The following is a 19,556-nucleotide window of genomic DNA, read 5'->3' as shown; positions in this document are numbered from 1 at the left end:
AAAAAAAAGTTAGGGGCACTGGTGCAACCAATGCAAAAATTTAGTCTGGAGCTGTGCATGATGACATATTTGACCTGAGACAAAAAGACCCACTCAGGTCTAAGTGTTTGAAGGGTACATGAAGACCTGGTTAGTGGTCCACCCACACAGGGAGTGGTGGGTCTCCTTGGTCTGGTCTCCTTGCCCAAAGGGGAGGGAGGGAGTTCCAGGTGGGGGTGTTCTCCTCTCTCATTGGTTAGTTGTGTCAGGTTTTGAAAGTGAGAGTAACCCCGAAGAACAGATCTAGATAAAAACAGTGCAAACAGCAGGAGTCACATTGAATCTGACATCTGAAAAACCAGATTCAGACCACCTTACGTGTCAGATTTTTTTGATGGTGGTCTGAGCAGCCAGGTCACATTTAATCTGTGGCACACATGGCACAGTTCAGGGCTGCAGAGTAGAGGCAGGAGTCACACCCAGTGAACACCGAGATGGAGGACAGCAGTGATGGAGTGAGCCGGGGAGGGGAGGCAGAGGGAGGGGCACAAGGAGAGAGCAGAAAGTGAAACCTAAGTATGTGTTCATTTTTCTGGTTTTGGAAAGCTGGGACAGAATCAAGTGTGGATCATACAGGAAGCAAAGCCAGCAGCTAGACCAGCTATACTTTAGAAAACAAGCCCCCTCCAAAAACCCAGGACCACGTTCGTAAAGACTGTTCAGAGTGTGATGTCATTAATGTTTAGCTGAGCACACGAGTCACTTCAGAAGCGTGAGCTGTTTTCATCTCAGCCCACAGACAGGCCGCGCTTACCGTGGAATGTGAACAAACAACTGATCAGATTTGAGCGTCAGGCCTGACTCTCCTCCTCTGTCTCTCTGTTAACATCTCTTCTTTTTGCAGGCTTTCACAAATTTTACCAAGCTGACTTTAAGTTGAAATGTGTGTGTGTGTGTGCGTTCACAGTCCCAGCAGCAGCAGAGTGGCAGTAAGCGCCCCAGTAACAGCACACCTCCACCCACTCAGCTCAACAAGATCAAATACTCTGGCGGGCCTCAGCTGGTGAAGAAGGAGCGCCGCCAGAGCTCGTCCCGCTTCAGCCTGACCAAGAACAGAGAGCTGCAGAAACTACCTGCACTGAAAGGTCATGAGCACACACACAGACGCTAACACACAGACGTTAAACCACAGACGTTAAACCACAGAAGCTAACACACAGAAGCTAACAGCAAGCTACAGCTGCTCTTTATCATAGATCCTCCACAGACACACAGAACATCCACCTCTGGTCTGGTTTTTATTACAACAAGCCCTCCAGAGGCTCCTCAGACCATCCCTGATGGGTTCAGAGTCTGACGTAGACCTCTTCTTAAGGGAAAGACCCCAGCCTGTCCTCTCTCACCTGTCTGATTGGGGTTTTAAACAGGTAATCTCAGGTTTTAGTGGTGGTTTCTGTTGTTAACACGAATCTCAGTGACCTGAGCTGTTAACCAATCAGAGCCTGCCATCAGCATGTGCCGTCTAAGAGGACAGGTAACTAGAGGTGTCCGCACTTCTTGGACCCAATCAGCTTCTACACTCTTCTATTTCTATCAGTGATCCCTGTCAGAGGCCCATGAAGCCCATCCCTTTCAGCTAACCCCCCAACCATCCCCCCTTTGCCCTCAGACTCCCCCATGATGGAGCGTGAGGACCTGTTCGTCCAGAAACTGCGTCAGTGCTGCGTCCTGTTCGACTTCGTGAGCGACCCTCTCAGTGACCTTAAGTATAAAGAAGTGAAGCGAGCTGGACTCAACGAGATGGTGGAGTACATCACACACAACAGTGACGTGGTGACCGAGTGTATCTACCCTGAGGCTGTGCTGATGGTGAGACACACACACACACACACACACACACACACACACACACACACACACACACACACACACACACACACACACACACACACACACACACAAGGACGCTCAACAAGTTTGATATGGCAACCATCTTCACACCAAGCTTAACAACACAAGAGCTACCGGAATTAGAGATGTGTAACTGTCATCACTTCATCAGTCAGTCATCAGTCAGTCTGTCAGTCATCAGTCTGTCAGTCTGTCAGTCAGTCAATCAGTCTGTCAGTCATCAGTCTGTCAGTCATCAGTTAGTCTGTCAGTCAGTAAGTCTGTCAGTCAGTCAGTCATCAGTCAGTCAGTCATCAGACAGTCAGTCTGTCAGTCAGTCAGTCAGTCTGTCAGTCATCAGTCTGTCAGTCATCAGTTAGTCTGTCAGTCAGTTAGTCTGTCAGTCAGTCAGTCAGTCAGTCATCAGTCAGTCAGTCATCAGACAGTCAGTCTGTCAGTCATCAGTCAGTCAGTCATCAGACAGTCAGTCTGTCAGTCATCAGTCAGTCAATCATCAATCAGTCAGTCTGTCAGTCAGTCAGTCTGTCAGTCATCAGTCAGTCAGTGCGTCAGTCAGTCGTCAGTCAGTCTGTCAGTCATCAGTCAGTCAGTCTGTCAGTCATCAGTCAGTCAGTCTGTCAGTCATCAGTCAGTCAGTCAGTCAGTCATCAGTCAGTCAGTCAGTAAGTCAGTCAAGTCTGTCAGTCATCAGTCAGTCAGTCTGTCAGTCATCAGTCAGTCAGTCAGTAAGTCAGTCAGTCTGTCAGTCATCAGTCTGTCAGTCTGTCAGTCTGTCAGTCTGTCAGTCAGTCAGTAAGTCTGTCAGTCATCAGTCAGTCAGTCATCAGTCAGTCAGTCATCAGACAGTCAGTCTGTCAGCTCATCAGTCATCAGTAAGTCAGTCAGTCAGTCAGTCAGTCAGTCATCAGTCAGTCTGTCAGTCAGTCAGTTAGTCAGTCATCAGTCAGTCAGTCATCAGACAGTCAGTCTGTCAGTCTGTCAGTCATCAGTCTATCAGTCAGTCAGTCTGTCAGTCTGTCAGTCAGTCTGTCAGTCATCATTCAGTCAGTCAGTAAGTCAGTCAGTCTGTCAGTCATCAGTCAGTCAGTCAGTAAGTCAGTCAGTCTGTCAGTCATCAGTCTGTCAGTCTGTCAGTCTGTCAGTCAGTCAGTAAGTCTGTCATTAATCAGTCAGTCAGTCTGTCAGTCTGTCAGTCATCAGACAGTCAGTCTGTCAGCTCATCAGTCATCAGTAAGTCAGTCAGTCAGTCAGTCATCAGTCAGTCTGTCATCAGACAGTCAGTCTGTCAGTCATCAGTCAGTCAGTCAGTAAGTCAGTCAGTCTGTAAGTCATCAGTCATCAATCAGTCAGTCACCAGTCAGTCAGTCAGTCAGTCAGTCTGTCAGTCAGTCTGTCAGTCATCAGTCTGTCAGTCAGTCAGTCTGTCAGTCATCAGTCGATCAGTCAGTCAGTCTGTCAGTCTGTCAGTCTGTCAGTCATCAGTCTATCAGTCAGTCAGTCTGTCAGTCTGTCAGTCAGTCTGTCAGTCATCAGTCTATCAGTCATCAGCAAGTCAGTCTTTCAGTCAGTCTGTCAGTCATCAGTCTGTCAGTCTGTCAGTCAGTCAGTTAGTCAGTCATCAGTCAGTCAGTCATCAGACAGTCAGTCTGTCAGTCATCAGTCAGTCAGTCTGTCATTAATCAGTCAGTCAGTCTGTCAGTCTGTCAGTCAGTCAGTCAGTAAGTCAGTCAGTCTGTCAGTCAGTCTGTCGGTCATCAATCAGTCAGTCAATCAGTCTGTCAGTCAGTCGTCAGTCAGTCTGTCAGTCATCAGTCAGTCAGTCTGTCAGTCATCAGTCCATCAGTCATCAGACAGTCAGTCATCAGTCAGTCAGTCTGTCAGTCAGTCGTCAGTCAGTCTGTCAGTCATCAGTCAGTCAGTCTGTCAGTCATCAGTCCATCAGTCATCAGACAGCCAGTCATCAGTCAGTCAGTCTGTCAGTCAGTCTGTCAGTCATCAGACAGTCAGTCTGTCAGTCATCAGTCATTCAGTCTGTCAGTCATCAGTCAGTTAGTCATCAGACAGTCAGTCTGTCAGTCATTAGTCAGTCAGTCATCAGTCAGTCAGTCATTCAGTCATCAGTCAGTCTGTCAGTCATCAGTCAGTCAGTCATTAGACAGTCAGTCTGTCAGTCATCAGTCAGTCACTCATTCAGTCATCAGTCAGTCTGTCAGTCATCAGTAAGTCAGTCATTAGACAGTCAGTCAGTCAGTCAGTCATCAGTCATCAATCAGTCAGTCACCAGTCAGTCAGTCAGTCATCAGTCAGTCAATCAGTCTGTCAGTAATCAGTCTGTCAGTCAGTCATCAGTCAGTCTGTCATCAGACAGTCAGTCTGTCATCAGACAGTCAGTCTGTCAGTCATCAGTCAGTCAGTCAGTAAGTCAGTCAGTCTGTAAGTCATCAGTCATCAATCAGTCAGTCACCAGTCAGTCAGTCAGTCTGTCAGTCAGTCTGTCAGTCATCAGTAAGTCAGTCAGTCAGTCAGTCAGTCATCAGTCAGTCTGTCATCAGACAGTCAGTCTGTCAGTCATCAGTCAGTTAGTCAGTAAGTCAGTCAGTCTGTAAGTCATCAGTCATCAATCAGTCAGTCACCAGTCAGTCAGTCAGTCAGTCAGTCTGTCAGTCAGTCTGTCAGTCATCAGTCTGTCAGTCAGTCAGTCTGTCTGTCATCAGTCGATCAGTCAGTCAGTCTGTCAGTCTGTCAGTCTGTCAGTCATCAGTCTATCAGTCAGTCAGTCTGTCAGTCTGTCAGTCAGTCTGTCAGTCATCAGTCAGTCAGTCAGTAAGTCAGTCAGTCTGTCAGTCATCAGTCTGTCAGTCTGTCAGTCTGTCAGTCAGTCAGTAAGTCTGTCAGTCATCAGTCAGTCAGTCATCAGTCAGTCAGTCATCAGACAGTCAGTCTGTCAGCTCATCAGTCATCAGTAAGTCAGTCAGTCAGTCAGTCAGTCAGTCATCAGTCAGTCTGTCATCAGACAGTCAGTCTGTCAGTCATCAGTCAGTTAGTCAGTAAGTCAGTCTGTCAGTCTGTCAGTCATCAGTCATCAATTAGTAAGTCACCAGTCAGTCAGTCAGTCAGTCAGTCTGTCAGTCAGTCTGTCAGTCATCAGTCTGTCAGTCATCAGTCAGTCTGTCAGTCATCAGTTGATCAGTCAGTCAGTCTGTCAGTCTGTCAGTCATCAGTCTATCAGTCAGTCAGTCTGTCAGTCTGTCAGTCAGTCTGTCAGTCATCAGTCTATCAGTCATCAGCAAGTCAGTCTTTCAGTCAGTCTGTCAGTCATCAGTCTGTCAGTCTGTCAGTCAGTCAGTTAGTCAGTCATCAGTCAGTCAGTCATCAGACAGTCAGTCTGTCAGTCATCAGTCAGTCAGTCTGTCATTAATCAGTCAGTCAGTCTTTCAGTCTGTCAGTCAGTCAGTCAGTAAGTCAGTCAGTCTGTCAGTCAGTCTGTCGGTCATCAATCAGTCAGTCAATCAGTCTGTCAGTCAGTCGTCAGTCAGTCTGTCAGTCATTTGTCAGTCAGTCTGTCAGTCATCAGTCCATCAGTCATCAGACAGTCAGTCTGTCGGTCATCAATCAGTCTGTCAGTCAGTCTGTCAGTCAGTCGTCAGTCAGTCTGTCAGTCATCAGTCAGTCAGTCTGTCAGTCATCAGTCCATCAGTCATCAGACAGTCAGTCATCAGTCAGTCAGTCTGTCAGTCAGTCTGTCAGTCATCAGACAGTCAGTCTGTCAGTCATCAGTCATCAGTCATCAATCAGTCAGTCAGTCAGTCAGTCAATCAGTCTTTCAGTCATCAGTCTGTCAGTCAGTCAGTCCGTCAGTCATCAGTCGATCAGTCAGTAAGTCTGTCAGTTTGTCAGTCAGTCAGTCAGTCTGTCAGTCATCAGTTAGTCAATCAGTCAGTCAGTCAGTCAGTCAGTCTGTCAGTCATCAGCTGATCGGTAAGTCAGTCTGTCAGTCATCAGTCACCAGACAGTCAGTCATCAGTGAATCAGTCAGTCAGTCAGTCAGTCATCAGTAAATCAGTCAATAAGTTGGTTGGTCAGTCATCAGTCAGTCTGTCAGTCATCAGTCTGTCAGTCATCAGTAAGTCAGTCTGTCAGTCAGTCTGTCAGTCATCAGTCGATCAGTCAGTCAGTCTGTCAGTCTGTCAGTCAGTAAGTCAGTCAGTCTGTCAGTCATCAGTCTGTCAGTCTGTCAGTCAGTCTGTCAGTCATCAGTCTATCAGTCATCAGTAAGTCAGTCTGTCAGTCATCAGTCTGTCAGTCAGTCAGTCAGTCAGTCAGTCAGTCAGTCAGTCATCAGTCAGTCAGTCATCAGACAGTCAGTCTGTCAGTCATCAGTCTGTCAGTCATCAGTCAGTCAGTCTGTCAGTCAGTCAGTCAGTCAGTCAGTAAGTCAGTCAGTCTGTCAGTCAGTCTGTCGGTCATCAATCAGTCAGTCAATCAGTCTGTCAGTCAGTCGTCAGTCAGTCTGTCAGTCATCAGTCAGTCAGTCTGTCAGTCATCAGTCCATCAGTCATCAGACAGTCAGTCATCAGTCAGTCAGTCTGTCAGTCAGTCTGTCAGTCATCAGACAGTCAGTCATCAGTCATTCAGTCTGTCAGTCATCAGTCAGTCAGTCATCAGACAGTCAGTCTGTCAGTCATTAGTCAGTCAGTCATCAGTCAGTCAGTCATTCAGTCATCAGTCAGTCTGTCAGTCATCAGACAGTCAGTCTGTCAGTAATCAGTCAGTCACTCATCAGTCAGTCAGTCAGTAAGTCAGTCAGTCTGTCAGTCATCAGTCATCAATCAGTCAGTCACCAGTCAGTCAGTCAGTCAATCAGTCTGTCAGTCATCAGTCTGTCAGTCAGTCAGTCAGTTTGTCAGTCATCAGTCAGTCAGTCAGTCAGTCTGTCAGTCATCTATTTGTCAGTCAGTCAGTCAGTCAGTCATCTATTTGTCAGTCAGTCATTCAGTCATCAGTCAGTCTGTCAGTCATCAGTCAGTCAGTCATCAGACAGTCAGTCTGTCAGTCATCAGTCAGTCACTCATCGGTCAGTCAGTCAGTAAGTCAGTCAGTCTGTCAGTCATCAATCAGTCAGTCACCAGTCAGTCAGTCAGTCATCAGTCAGTCAATCAGTCTGTCAGTCATCAGTCTGTCAGTCAGTCAGTCTGTCAGACATCAGTCGATCAGTCTGTCAGTCTGTCAGTCAGTCAGTCAGTCTGTCAGTCATCAGTTAGTCAATCAGTCAGTCAGTCAGTCAGTCTGTCAGTCATCAGTCGATTGGCAAGTCAGTCTGTCAGTCATCAGTCACCAGTCAGTCAGTCATCAGTGAATCAGTCAGTCAGTCAGTCAGTCATCAGTAAATCAGTCAATAAGTTAGTTGGTCAGTCATCAGTCAGTCTGTCAGTCATCAGTCTGTCAGTCATCAGTCTGTCAGTCAGTCAGTCAGTCATCAGACAGTCAGTCATCAGACAGTCAGTCAGTCAGTCATCAGTCAGTCAGTCTGTCAGTCATCAGTCTGTCAGTCAGTCTATCAGTTAGTCTGTCAGTCAGTAAGTCAGTCAGTCTGTCAGTCAACAGTCAGTCAGTCTGTCAGTCATCAGTCAGTCAGTCATCAGACAGTCAGTCATCAGTCAGTCAGTCTGTCAGTCATCAGACAGTCACTCTGTCAGTCATCAGTCATTCAGTCTGTCAGTCATCAGTCATTCAGTCATCAGACAGTCAGTCTGTCAGTCATTAGTCAGTCAGTCATCAGTCAGTCAGTCATTCAGTCATCAGTCAGTCTTTCAGTCATCAGTCAGTCAGTCATCAGACAGTCAGTCTATCAGTCATCAATCAGTCAGTCACCAGTCAGTCAGTCAGTCATCAGTCAGTCAATCAGTCAGTCAGTTAGTCAGTCAGTCAGTCAGTCAGTAATCTATTTGTCAGTCAGTCAGTCAGTCATCTATCAGTCAGTCAGTCAGTAAATAAGTCAGTCAGTCAGTCAGTCAGTCATCAATCAGTTAGTCAGTCAGTCAGTCATCTATATGTCAGTCAGTCTGTCAGTCAGTCATCTATTTGTCAGTCAGTCATTCAGTCATCTATTTGTCAGTCAGTCTGTCAGTCAGTCAGTCATCAGACAGTCAGTCTGTCAGTCATCAGTCAGTCACTCATCAGTCAGTCAGTGATCAGACAGTCAGTCTGTCAGTCATCAGTCAGTTACTCATCAGTAAGTCAGTCAGTAAGTCAGTCAGTTATCAGTCATCAATCAGTCAGTCACCAGTCAGTCAGTCAGTCATCAGTCAGTCAATCAGTCTGTCAGTCATCAGTCTGTCAGTCAGTCAGTCAGTCAGTCATCAGTCGATCAGTCAGTCAGTCTGTCAGTCAGTCAGTCTGTCAGTCTGTCAGTCAGTCAGTCAGTCTGTCAGTCATCAGTTAGTCAATCAGTCAGTCAGTCAGTCAGTCTGTCAGTCGATCGGCAAGTCAGTCTGTCAGTCATCAGTCACCAGTCAGTCAGTCATCAGTGAATCAGTCAGTCAGTCAGTCAGTCATCAGTGAATCAGTCAATAAGTAAGTTGGTCAGTCATCAGTCAGTCAGTCAGTCTGTCAGTCATCAGTCTGTCAGTCAGTCAGTCAGTCTGTCAGTCATCAGTCAGTCAGTCAGTCCGTCAGTCAGTCAGTCGTCAGTCAGTCAGTCTGTCAGTCAGTCTGTCAGTCATCAGACAGTCACTCTCTCAGTCATCAGTCATTCAGTCTGTCAGTCATCAGTCAGTCAGTCATCAGACAGTCAGTCTGTCAGTTATTAGTCAGTCAGTCATCAGTCAGTCAGTCATTCAGTCATCAGTCAGTCTGTCAGTCATCAGTCAGTCAGTCATCAGACAGTCAGTCTATCAGTCATCAATCAGTCAGTCACCAGTCAGTCAGTCAGTCATCAGTCAGTCAATCAGTCTGTCAGTCATCAGTCTGTCAGTCAGTCAGTCTGTCAGTCATCAGTTGATCAGTTAGTCAGTGTGTCAGTCTGTCAGTCTGTCAGTCAGTCAGTCAGTCTGTCAGTCATCAGTTAGTCAATCAGTCAGTCAGTCAGTCATCAATCAGTCGATCGGTCAGTCAGTCTGTCAGTCATCAGTCACCAGTCAGTCAGTCATCAGTGAATCAGTCAGTCAGTCAGTCAGTCATCAGTGAATCAGTCAATAAGTTAGTTGGTCAGTCATCAGTCAGTCTGTCAGTCATCAGTCAGTCAGTCATTCAGTCAGCCATCAGTAAATCAGTCAGTCAGTCGTCAGTCATCAGTCATCAGTTAGTCAGTCAGTCAGTCAGTCATCAGTCAGTCAATCAGTCTGTCAGTCATCAGTCTCTCAGTCAGTCAGTCAGTCATCAGTCGATCAGTCAGTCAATCAGTCAGTCTGTCAGTCGATCGGCAAGTCAGTGTGTCAGTCATCAGTCACCAGTCAGTCAGTCATCAGTGAATCAGTCAGTCAGTCAGTCAGTCATCAGTGAATCAGTCAATAAGTTAGTTGGTCAGTCATCAGTCAGTCAGTCAGTCTGTCAGTCATCAGTCTGTCAGTCAGTCAATCAGTATGTCAGTCAGTCTGTCAGTCATCAGTCAGTCAGTCAGTCCGTCAGTCAGTCAGTCGTCAGTCAGTCAGTCAGTCAGTCTGTCAGTCAGTCTGTCAGTCATCAGTCACCAGTCAGTCAGTCATCAGTGAATCAGTCAGTCAGTCAGTCAGTCATCAGTGAATCAGTCAATAAGTTAGTTGGTCAGTCATCAGTCAGCCAGTCAGTCTGTCAGTCATCAGTCTGTCAGTCAGTCAGTCAGTATGTCAGTCAGTCTGTCAGTCATCAGTCAGTCAGTCAGTCCGTCAGTCAGTCAGTCAGTCGTCAGTCAGTCAGTCAGTCAGTCAGTCAGTCAGTCTGTCAGTCATCAGACAGTCACTCTCTCAGTCATCAGTCATTCAGTCTGTCAGTCATCAGTCAGTCAGTCATCAGACAGTCAGTCTGTCAGTCATCAGTCTGTCAGTCAATCAGTCAGTATGTCAGTCAGTCTGTCAGTCATCAGTCAGTCAGTCAGTCCGTCAGTCAGTCAGTCGTCAGTCAGTCAGTCAGTCAGTCAGTCTGTCAGTCAGTCAGTCAGTCATCAGACAGTCACTCTCTCAGTCATCAGTCATTCAGTCTGTCAGTCATCAGTCAGTCAGTCATCAGACAGTCAGTCTGTCAGTCATTAGTCAGTCAGTCATCAGTCAGTCAGTCATTCAGTCATCAGTCAGTCTGTCAGTCATCAGTCAGTCAGTCATCAGACAGTCAGTCTATCAGTCATCAATCAGTCAGTCACCAGTCAGTCAGTCAGTCATCAGTCAGTCAATCAGTCTGTCAGTCATCAGTCTGTCAGTCAGTCAGTCTGTCAGTCATCAGTCGATCAGTTAGTCAGTCTCACAGTCTGTCAGTCAGTCAGTCAGTCTGTCAGTCATCAGTTAGTCAATCAGTCAGTCAGTCAGTCATCAATCAGTCGATCGGTCAGTCAGTCTGTCAGTCATCAGTCACCAGTCAGTCAGTCATCAGTGAATCAGTCAGTCAGTCAGTCAGTCATCAGTGAATCAGTCAATAAGTTAGTTGGTCAGTCATCAGTCAGTCAGTCATCAGTCAGTCAGTCATTCAGTCAGCCATCAGTAAATCAGTCAGTCAGTCGTCAGTCATCAGTCATCAGTTAGTCAGTCAGTCAGTCAGTCATCAGTCAGTCAGTCATCAGACAGTCAGTCATTGGTCAGTCATTCTGTCAGTTATCAGTCAGTCAGTCCGTCAGTCAGTCATCAGTAAGTGAGTCAGTCATCAGTCAGTCAGTTGGTCAGTCTGTAAGTCAGTCTGTCAGTCATCAGTCATCAGTCAATCATTCAGTCAGTCAGTCAGTCATCAGTCAGTGAGTCAGTCTGTCAGTCATCAGTCATCAGTCAGTCAATCATCAGTCTGTCAGTCATCAGTCATCAATCAGTCAATTATCAGTCTGTCAGTCATCAGTCAGTCATCAGTCAGTCAGTCAGTCAGTAAGTCAGTCAGTCTGTCAGTCAGTCTGTCAGTCATCAGTCTGTCAGTCAGTCAGTCATCAGTCAGTCAGTAAGTCAGTCAGTTAGTCGTCAGTCATCTGTCAATCAGTCAGTCAGTCATCAGTCGATCAGTCAGTCAGTCATCAGTAAGTCATCAGTCAGTCAGTCATCTGTCAATCAGTCACTTAGTCATCAGTCATTCAGTCAGTCATCAGTTAGTCAGTCAGTCAGTCATCAGTCAGTCAGTCAGTCATCAGTCAGTCTGTCAGTAAGTCAGTCAGTCAGTCAGTCATCAGTCAGTCAATCAGTCAGTGAGTCAGTCATCAGTTAATTAGTCAGTCTGTCAGTCATCAGTCAGTCAGTCAGTCTGTTAGTCAGTCTGTCAGTCATCAGTTAATCAGTCATCAGTCAGTCATTCACTCAGTCAGTCTGTCAGTCATCTGTTAGTCAGTCATCAGTCAGTCAGTAAGTCTGTCAGTCATCAGTCAATCAGTCATCAGTGGTGAGTCAATCAGTCAGTCAGTCAGTCAGTCATTGGTCAGTCAGTCAGTCATCTATTTGTCAGTCAGTCAGTCAGTCATCAACCAGTCAGCCAGTCAGTCAGTCTGTCAGTCATCAGTCAGTCTGTCAGTCAGTCAGTCAATCAGTCATTGGTCAGTCAGTCAGTCAGTCAGTCTGTCAGTCATCAGTCAGTCAGTCTGTCAGTCAATCAGTCATCAGTCAGTCAGTCTGTCTGTCAGTCATCAGTTAGTCAGTCATCAGTCAGTCAGTCAGTCTGTCAGTCATCAGTTAGTCAGTCATCAGTCAGTCAGTAAGTCAGTCTGTCAGTCATCAGTCAATCAGTCATCAGTCAGTTAGTCAGTCAGTCCGTCAGTCAGTCAGTCATCTATTTGTCAGTCAGTCAGTCAGTCAGTCATTGGTCAGTCAGTCAGTCAGTCAGTCATCAATCAGTAAGCCAGTCAGTCAGTCAGTCAGTCATTGGTCAGTCAGTCAGTCAGTCAGTCAGTCAGTCATCAATCAGTCAGTCAGTCAGTCAGTTAGTCAGTCAGTCAGTCAGTCAGTTAGTCAGTCAGTCATCAATCAGTCAGTCAGTCAGTCAGTCATCAATCAGTCAGTCTGTCAGTCAGTCATCTTTTTGTCAGTCAGTCAGTCAGTCATCTATCAGTCAGTCAGTCAGTCATCAGTCAGTCAATTAGTCAGTCAGTCAGTCTGTCAGTCATCAGTTAGTCAGTCAGTCAGTTTGTCAGTCATCAGTCAGTCAGTCAGTCAGTCAGTCAGTCATCTATTTGTCAGTCAGTCAGTCAGTCATCTATCAGTCAGTCAGTCAGTCAGTCAGTTAGTCAGCCAGTCAGTCAGTCATCTATTTGTCAGTCAGTCAGTCAGTCATCTATCAGTCAGTCAGTCAGTAAATTAGTCAGTTAGTCAGTCAGTCAGTCATCAATCAGTCAGTCAGTCAGTCAGCAATCAGTCAGCCAGTCAGTCAGTCAGTTAGTCATTGGTCAGTCAGTCAGTCAGTCAGTCAGTCAGTCATCAATCAGTCAGTCAGTCAGTCAGTTAGTCAGTCAGTCAGTCAGTCATCTATTTGTCAGTCAGTCAGTCATCAATCAGTCAGTCAGTCAGTCAGTCATCAATCAGTCAGTCAGTCAGTCATCAGTCAGTCAGTCAGTCAGTCAGTCATCAATCAGTCAGTCAGTCAGTCAGTCATCTATCAGTCAGTCAGTCAGTTAATTAGTCAGTCAGTCAATCAGTCATCAGTCAGTCAATTAGTCAGTCAGTCAGTCTGTCAGTCATCAGTTAGTCAGTCAGTCAGTTTGTCAGTCATCAGTCAGTCAGTCAGTCAGTCAGTCAGTCATCTATTTGTCAGTCAGTCAGTCATCTATCAGTCAGTCAGTCAGCAATCAGTCAGCCAGTCAGTCAGTCAGTTAGTCATTGGTCAGTCAGTCAGTCAGTCAGTCAGTCAGTCATCAATCAGTCAGTCAGTCAGTCAGTTAGACAGTCAGTTAGTCAGTCAGTCAGTTAGTCAGTCAGTCAGTCAGTCATCTATTTGTCAGTCAGTCAGTCAATCCGTCATCAATCAGTCAGTCAGTCAGTCATCAATCAGTCAGTCAGTCAGTCATCAATCAGTCAGTCAGTCAGTCAGTCAGTCATCTATCAGTCAGTCAGTCAGTTAATTAGTCAGTCAGTCAATCAGTCATCAGTCAGTCAATTAGTCAGTCAGTCAGTCTGTCAGTCAGTCAGTTTGTCAGTCATCAGTCAGTCAGTCATCAGTGAGTGACACTTTGTTGTTTGACAGTCGGAAAAGTGGCGAATCAAAAAAAATCAGCTGCAAGGAAATCATTGCAGTGATTCAGCAGCATGGATGTTACAAAGTAAAATACAGCAGAGTTTTAAACATTTCACTTACACAGCCCTCGTTTAAAGCCTGATTAATTCATCCATGATGTCTGACTATTAGAAACCACAATATTATTAATTGTTTCCGTTTAGGTCTAGAAAGATGGAAAGTTTTCTTTTAAAGATGTGTTTGAGCTCTGAAAGAAGCTGCAGACTCCTGGACCTGTCACAGACTGAGGAGGGGTGGAGCTGAAGTGTGTTGATCAATTACGCATGGGCAGACCAGAGTTTTATGATTCTTCTTATCACATAGAGTGCATAGGTTGTGAGCTCATGTAAATAAACGTCTTTTGTTATGAAATTGTCACTTTTGTCACACACAGGTCAAGTTTATATGATAATATTGTGGGGAGTGAAATAATAATCTCCACAGTGAATCCTGTAATCAAACAGCTTCCTTAAAAAATCCAGGCTAAAAGTTTGATCCAGCTTCCTCTGAATGTTCTCTGTGTAGACTTTATCATGGACAAGGGAGTGTATGAAAAACTAATAACAGCATCTCTATTTTTATTTTTCTAAGTAAACTGATGAAGGAAACACATTTTTTTATGGGGAGAAATCAGCTGACAGCTCGCGCTGCTCTTTCATAGCAAAGTGTTTTATAGATTGGCAGAAGAGTGAAATGTTAGGAGCATTCTTGGTGTCATATCTAATCCAATAATCTAAATATTAATCTAAGAACATCAGTTTTTCTGCTTGAAAATATTTTGCCCTCATATGATCTAATAACTCTCCTCCACAGACAGATTTCCCTCTCTGCACATCGCTCCCCACTGACATTAAACTTGCATACACAAACTCAGACCTGGCGTGGGATTAGAGCGTACCTGACACCCACGTTCAGATTGATCAATGTTGATCTGTGCGTGGAAAGGAGCGCACACCCATTTTTCAGGTGACGTTTGATAAATGAGGGCCACTGAAGCAGGAGTCACAACCTGGCTCTGACCAAACACAGAAAGTCACAGACTGAAACTGCTTTCAAAGGTCCCAACAACAAAGGAAAAAACACCAAATAACACAGAAAACACATGGAGAAGAGAAGTTCTGAGTCTGAACCAGTTAAAGAGGAGAAGCATAAGGTAAGACAGCAGAGAGAGCTGTGATAGGACAATCAAAGACAGCTGCCAACAGCTCAGTCTCAACCTTTCCTTCATGCTGCTGGAAACCAGCAGCAGCATAACTCTGACAGACAGGAGGCAGCACTGGGCTTATGTGATCCCTTCTCCTGGTTTTAGGAAGGACCAGTTCTTCTAGCTCTGACTGGGACTGAGGTCTTTTAGTCCGTAACTGAAAAAGTCTCGAAGTGATTGTCACAGACTGTAAAACTGAAACAGGTCCAACATTGCGAGGGCACACACACTCAGCCTGAAAGCTCTGTTTTTAAGTGTGTGTGTGTGTGTGTGTGTGTGTGTGTGTGTGTGTGTGTGTGTGTGTGTGTGTGTGTGTGTGTGTGTGTGTGTGTGTGTGTGTGTGCTCGTGCATGTGCTTGCATGTGTGTGTTCAGTTTTCAGTGAACTTGTTCCGGACTCTCCCTCCATCCTCCAACCCTACCGGTGCTGAGTTTGACCCTGAGGAGGATGAGCCCACGCTGGAGGCTGCGTGGCCTCACTTGCAGGTACAGTGAGTGTGTGGCATCCCCTGCTGGCTGTGTGAGCGCGTGCACCAGCAGCTCCATGCTGATCATGTCTGTCACTGGCAGAAGCAGCTGAATGGTTTGGATGAGGACTGATGGGCTTCTGCTTTCGTTGCTCTGCTGTCTGTGGGTGTTTCTGTGACGCTGACACGTGGTCCTGTCTGCCGTCTGCTTGTCTTCACAGCTCGTCTATGAGTTCTTCCTTCGCTTCCTGGAGTCTCCAGACTTCCAGCCAAATGTTGCCAAAAAATACATTGACCAAAAGTTTGTCCTGTCGGTAAGCTGGGATCAGGGGTTCATGTCAGGAGGAGGTTGTTCAGGCGGGGCGCTGACTCTCTGTGTGTTGATTGTCTTAAAGCTGCTGGAGCTGTTTGACAGCGAGGATCCAAGAGAGAGAGACTTCCTGAAGACAATCCTCCACCGGATCTACGGCAAGTTCCTCGGCCTTCGCGCCTACATCCGGCGGCAGATCAACAACATCTTCTACAGGTCAGGACTGAAACCATCTGTTCAGGACTTGGTGATCCAGTCCCTCAGGTAGTTCCTTTCTCTGAGATGTGAAGGGGGAGGATCAGCAGGCTTTCCAACTGTGCCATGTGAGGGTTGGGGCCTGAGAGCTGGGGGGTGGTGGAGTGGCGACCCTAGGGCTGGGTATGGATCAAACCTTTTAGTCACCAATACCTTCACTTCCGCACTGGTTCCTGAACCATACTTTTCGTCTGTGCTATTTTAAAATGTCAGTTTGAAGTAAAAGAAAATGATATAACACATTACGGTTTAAATCTGGAGTCAGATTAATCAGCTGTAATATTTTTCACTCTGAGCAGTTCTTTTTATTAGAAAAAACAACAAATGATTACTCCGGGCAAAAAAAACAGCTGCAAACAAGTGACAGGTCGGTATATACTGAGAGCACCTTAAATGTGTTTTTAACTGTGAATGATCTTTATGCAGATTTTTTCTTAAACGTCAAAATAATCTTTCTCCTTTCTCTGAGGTATGGACCATCAAAATGTCCAAAGAGACGAGTTTAAGAGCAATTCATGTGGATGCAGATGTCTCCTCAGGCTGCAGCATACGTCATGGATCATAAGCTGCGCTTGTGCTCGTGCATGAAGTGTTCCACGCTAAAAAGCTCGCCTCTCTGAAGCGTGCCAAAGCAGAGAATAGCAGAGGGCACGGCACACTTTCGGTCACACTGGTCTAACTAACTGGACTTCAGGGTTGAAGCATGCCTTGGCACCGTATGGATGTCCAGTGTGAGCGAGCTCTGAGAGGAACTACTGCGTGAGTGGGGAGGACTGGTCTGTCTCAGTATTTTGGATAGGGGAGGGGCTCAGCACTGCACTCAGCGCAGCTTGTTGAGAAGTAGCAGAGCACCAAAACCCGACAGTTGCCCTCAGCCCTGCGTGTCTAATGGCACGGTGCAGTGTGATGGACAGTTTATGGGGCTGTGGGCGTCCTCACTTCCACCTGGGGTTGGTTTGGGGTCTGGGGGATTGATGAAAACCCTGGTTATGGTATTATTGTTTCACCTCTTCCTGGAACCAAAGCAAACATGTACTGTACTTCTCGGACTACAAGCCACTGCTTTTTTCTCGCGCTTTGAACCCTGTGGCTTATAAATGGTAAATGGACTTGAGCTTATATAGCGCTCTTCTAGTCATGGACTACTCAAAGCTGCTGTACACCACAGGTCACACTAACCCCTAAATTCCACCGCAAGCGCCGTGCCCTTGAAACATACTGCGGAGCACTTTAGCTTCCATTGTAATCTATCAGGCAAATTCCACTGCGTGGCTGCTTCCAAACCTCGTAAATTCACTGTCGATAAGAAACCAGTAGACAGGAAGTCACTGTGTGAAGTACCCGGAAGATTCCAAATAAAACACAATGCATGAACTCTCAAACGTAAATTTCCCCCATATGTTATAACATATGCCACATCTGAAGGCACGTGCATCAGGTAAACAGTTGGTCGGAGGGTCCTAGACGCAACACAAAGGCATGGATGAAGAGAAGCTGATCTTGGAAGTGGAGAAGTTCAACATTCTGTATGTTCCCATCCTTTTAATAAGGATACAGGCAGAAAAGACGAGGTGTGGACTGACATATCAAAAGTTGTGGGAGTGGATGGTGATCGTGTGATATCGCTATTTATACGAGAGCCTCTCCGAGCACCAGCCCTCCCCCTCCAGTGAGGTTTGACAATCGGAGCAAGACCACGGCGCTCCGCTGCGCAGTGGAATTTAGGGGTTACCCATCCACACCCATTCGCTCTCACATTCACTCACTGATGGATCCCATTTTTACTATGTTAGCTATCCATCAGTATGTCTAACACAGTCACACCCTTTCATGCCCATTCTCACACCACTGACGCAGCAGTGGGAGCAATTTGGGGTTAAGTGTTTCAGTATCCAGATATTAGCCTAGGTCAATTATCCTGATATTTTGAGGGACAAAATGCAATGGCACTGACATTGGGCTGACCCCTTTTATATGTAAATATCTCATGTTACAACTTGCGGTTTATAGTCAAGTGCAGCCTAGATATGCACCTTTTTTTTTCTTTCCAAATTTAGTTGGTGCGGCTTATTTTCAGGTGCGCCCAATAGCCTGGAATTTATGGTATGTAGGACCTTGTAAATGAATCATCATGGCTTCCTCAAGGGGTCAGCCCACAGCAGAACAGGTCCCTGTGAGAGTTTGCAGCAGGCAGTGATGGAGGGCGCCCTGACTCTTGTGTTGGTGTTGTGATGTTTCCTAACACTGTTCCTCCTCTCTTCTGATGACCAGTGCACACAGCACTACAGGAGCCTCATTGGTCAACAGAGCTGTCAATCAGACCGTCCTGGTTCAGTCACCTCAGAGTCTTCAACAAAGAAATGATGAAACATTTTCTGTTGGCATGCTTGTTTATGATCTTTAACCCATGTTTCAGTTTGTTTCTTTCAGGGTCAGTGGGACCCCAGTGGGACCCCAGTGGGGTCTGGGACCCCAGTGGGACCCCAGTGGGAACTCACTGGGAACTGACCATCACCTTGGAAGCCCATGGTTTCACATCCTGGTTAAGGGTCCAGTGTTCTCAGTCTGCATGGCAAACAGCTGTCTTTGTTTTTTACAGATTTATCTACGAGACTGAGCATCACAACGGCATAGCTGAGCTTCTAGAGATACTTGGAAGGTAGCACTCTCACACACTCACACTCTCACACATTCAGACACCATTTCATCACATGTACAGCTGGTCACTCAGCATCCTGAGCAACCTGGTAATGTTGTTCCTGTCCTGTTGTGACCGTATGGTCAGACCCGGGCAGAACTCATGGTGAAGTGTTCCTATAGGGACTGTAAAATAAGACCAACAGCACTCATGGCTACTTGTGTCTGAAGTGACTGTACCATCAGACCCATGCAGAGCTCATGGAAACATGTTCCTGTCGTGACTGCACGATAGATCCACATAGCACCCATCATGACGTGTTTCTGTAGTGACCGTATGATCGGACCTGTGCTGGTAGTGTGTCATCATGTGTCATCCGTTTCTTGTAATTTTTTTTCGTCTCTTTTTCGTAATCTTTGTATTTGGAGTGGATCATCACTTTGTATGGTTCAGTGTTGGTCACGGACACCAAACTTTTTGTGGCTTCAGCGATATTTTTACTACTTTTCTCCTGTGTTTGTCTGGAGATCCTACATGTAACCATGGCTGCATTGTTTACATGTGAAATTAGCTGTTAGCAGCCTGTAGCATGTCAATGCTAACTAGTGTAGGGCTTGATGATTTCCCTCGAGCTGAGGAGGAGGAGGTGAGGACGACGTGCTGGTTCTCAGATGTGAGCTGGGAGGTGACGACGTGGACCTGTCCTTTCATCCATCGTTGTTGGGAACGTGGGATCTATCTCCAGGGGATGGATGAGCTAGCTGTGCTAACCCAGCGGCATCGTGCTGTTCACGGACGTGGCTGACGGAGCTGACATCGGACGCCGGCCCCACATTGGAGGAGCTTCGCCTGCTGTGAGCAGACAGGATCCAGGAGACAGAGAATGAACAGACTGCTGGGGAGGCTCAGTCCTGGACCCTGTGGAGGTGGAGACTGGCTGGGCTGGAGAGTGGTGGAGGAGTGGTGGACGGGATGTCGTCATCTAACTTCTTATGGACCTTTTTGCACTTTCTATACACTTTCTTACTTTTATTTTCTTGATTGCTGCTGTGACTCCTGAATTTCCCCTCGGGGATAAATAAAGTATTTTCTATTTCTATTTCTATTCTATTTCTATCATGTAGCACTCATAGTGACATGTTCCTGTTGTGGCTGTACGATCAGACCCACACAGAACTCATGGGGACATGTTCCTGTAGTGATGGTATGATCAGACCCACGTGGTGCTCATGTTTTCCTGTTTCTGTCATGACTGTATGATTAGACCTATGTAGCGCTCATGGGGACATGTTCCTGTAGTGACTGTATGATCAGACCCACGTTGTGCTCATGTTGTACTCTTAGGAACAGAGCTCACAGTTTGATGACACGGTTGATTGGTTTTTCTGTTTGGTCTGTGAAGCATCATCAATGGCTTTGCTCTGCCCCTGAA

General features: G+C 46.3%; 1 protein-coding gene across 1 annotated transcript in view; it reads left to right on the top strand.

Moving 5' to 3' along the window:
• Nucleotides 1-19,556, top strand: part of ppp2r5d (protein phosphatase 2, regulatory subunit B', delta) — a 44,325-nt gene that overhangs the window by 9,769 nt on the left and 15,000 nt on the right. Inside the window, exons 3-9 of the mRNA XM_074676172.1 lie at nt 947-1,124; nt 1,649-1,848; nt 14,830-14,940; nt 15,143-15,235; nt 15,317-15,447; nt 18,086-18,145; nt 19,527-19,556. The exon at nt 19,527-19,556 is cut by the window's right edge and continues 79 nt beyond it. Coding sequence (XP_074532273.1) covers nt 947-1,124; nt 1,649-1,848; nt 14,830-14,940; nt 15,143-15,235; nt 15,317-15,447; nt 18,086-18,145; nt 19,527-19,556 — 803 coding nt within the window. The remainder of the gene's footprint in view (nt 1-946; nt 1,125-1,648; nt 1,849-14,829; nt 14,941-15,142; nt 15,236-15,316; nt 15,448-18,085; nt 18,146-19,526) is intronic.

The sequence above is a fragment of the Halichoeres trimaculatus genome, unplaced genomic scaffold, assembly GCF_033239565.1.
Source record: "Halichoeres trimaculatus isolate MK-OKI-2021-1 unplaced genomic scaffold, fHalTri1.1 fHalTri1_scaffold_8, whole genome shotgun sequence".
Classification (NCBI taxonomy): Eukaryota; Metazoa; Chordata; class Actinopteri; order Labriformes; family Labridae; genus Halichoeres; species Halichoeres trimaculatus.
The sequence above is the reverse complement of the archived record's forward strand: the minus strand, read 5'-3'. Positions and strand labels throughout refer to the sequence as shown.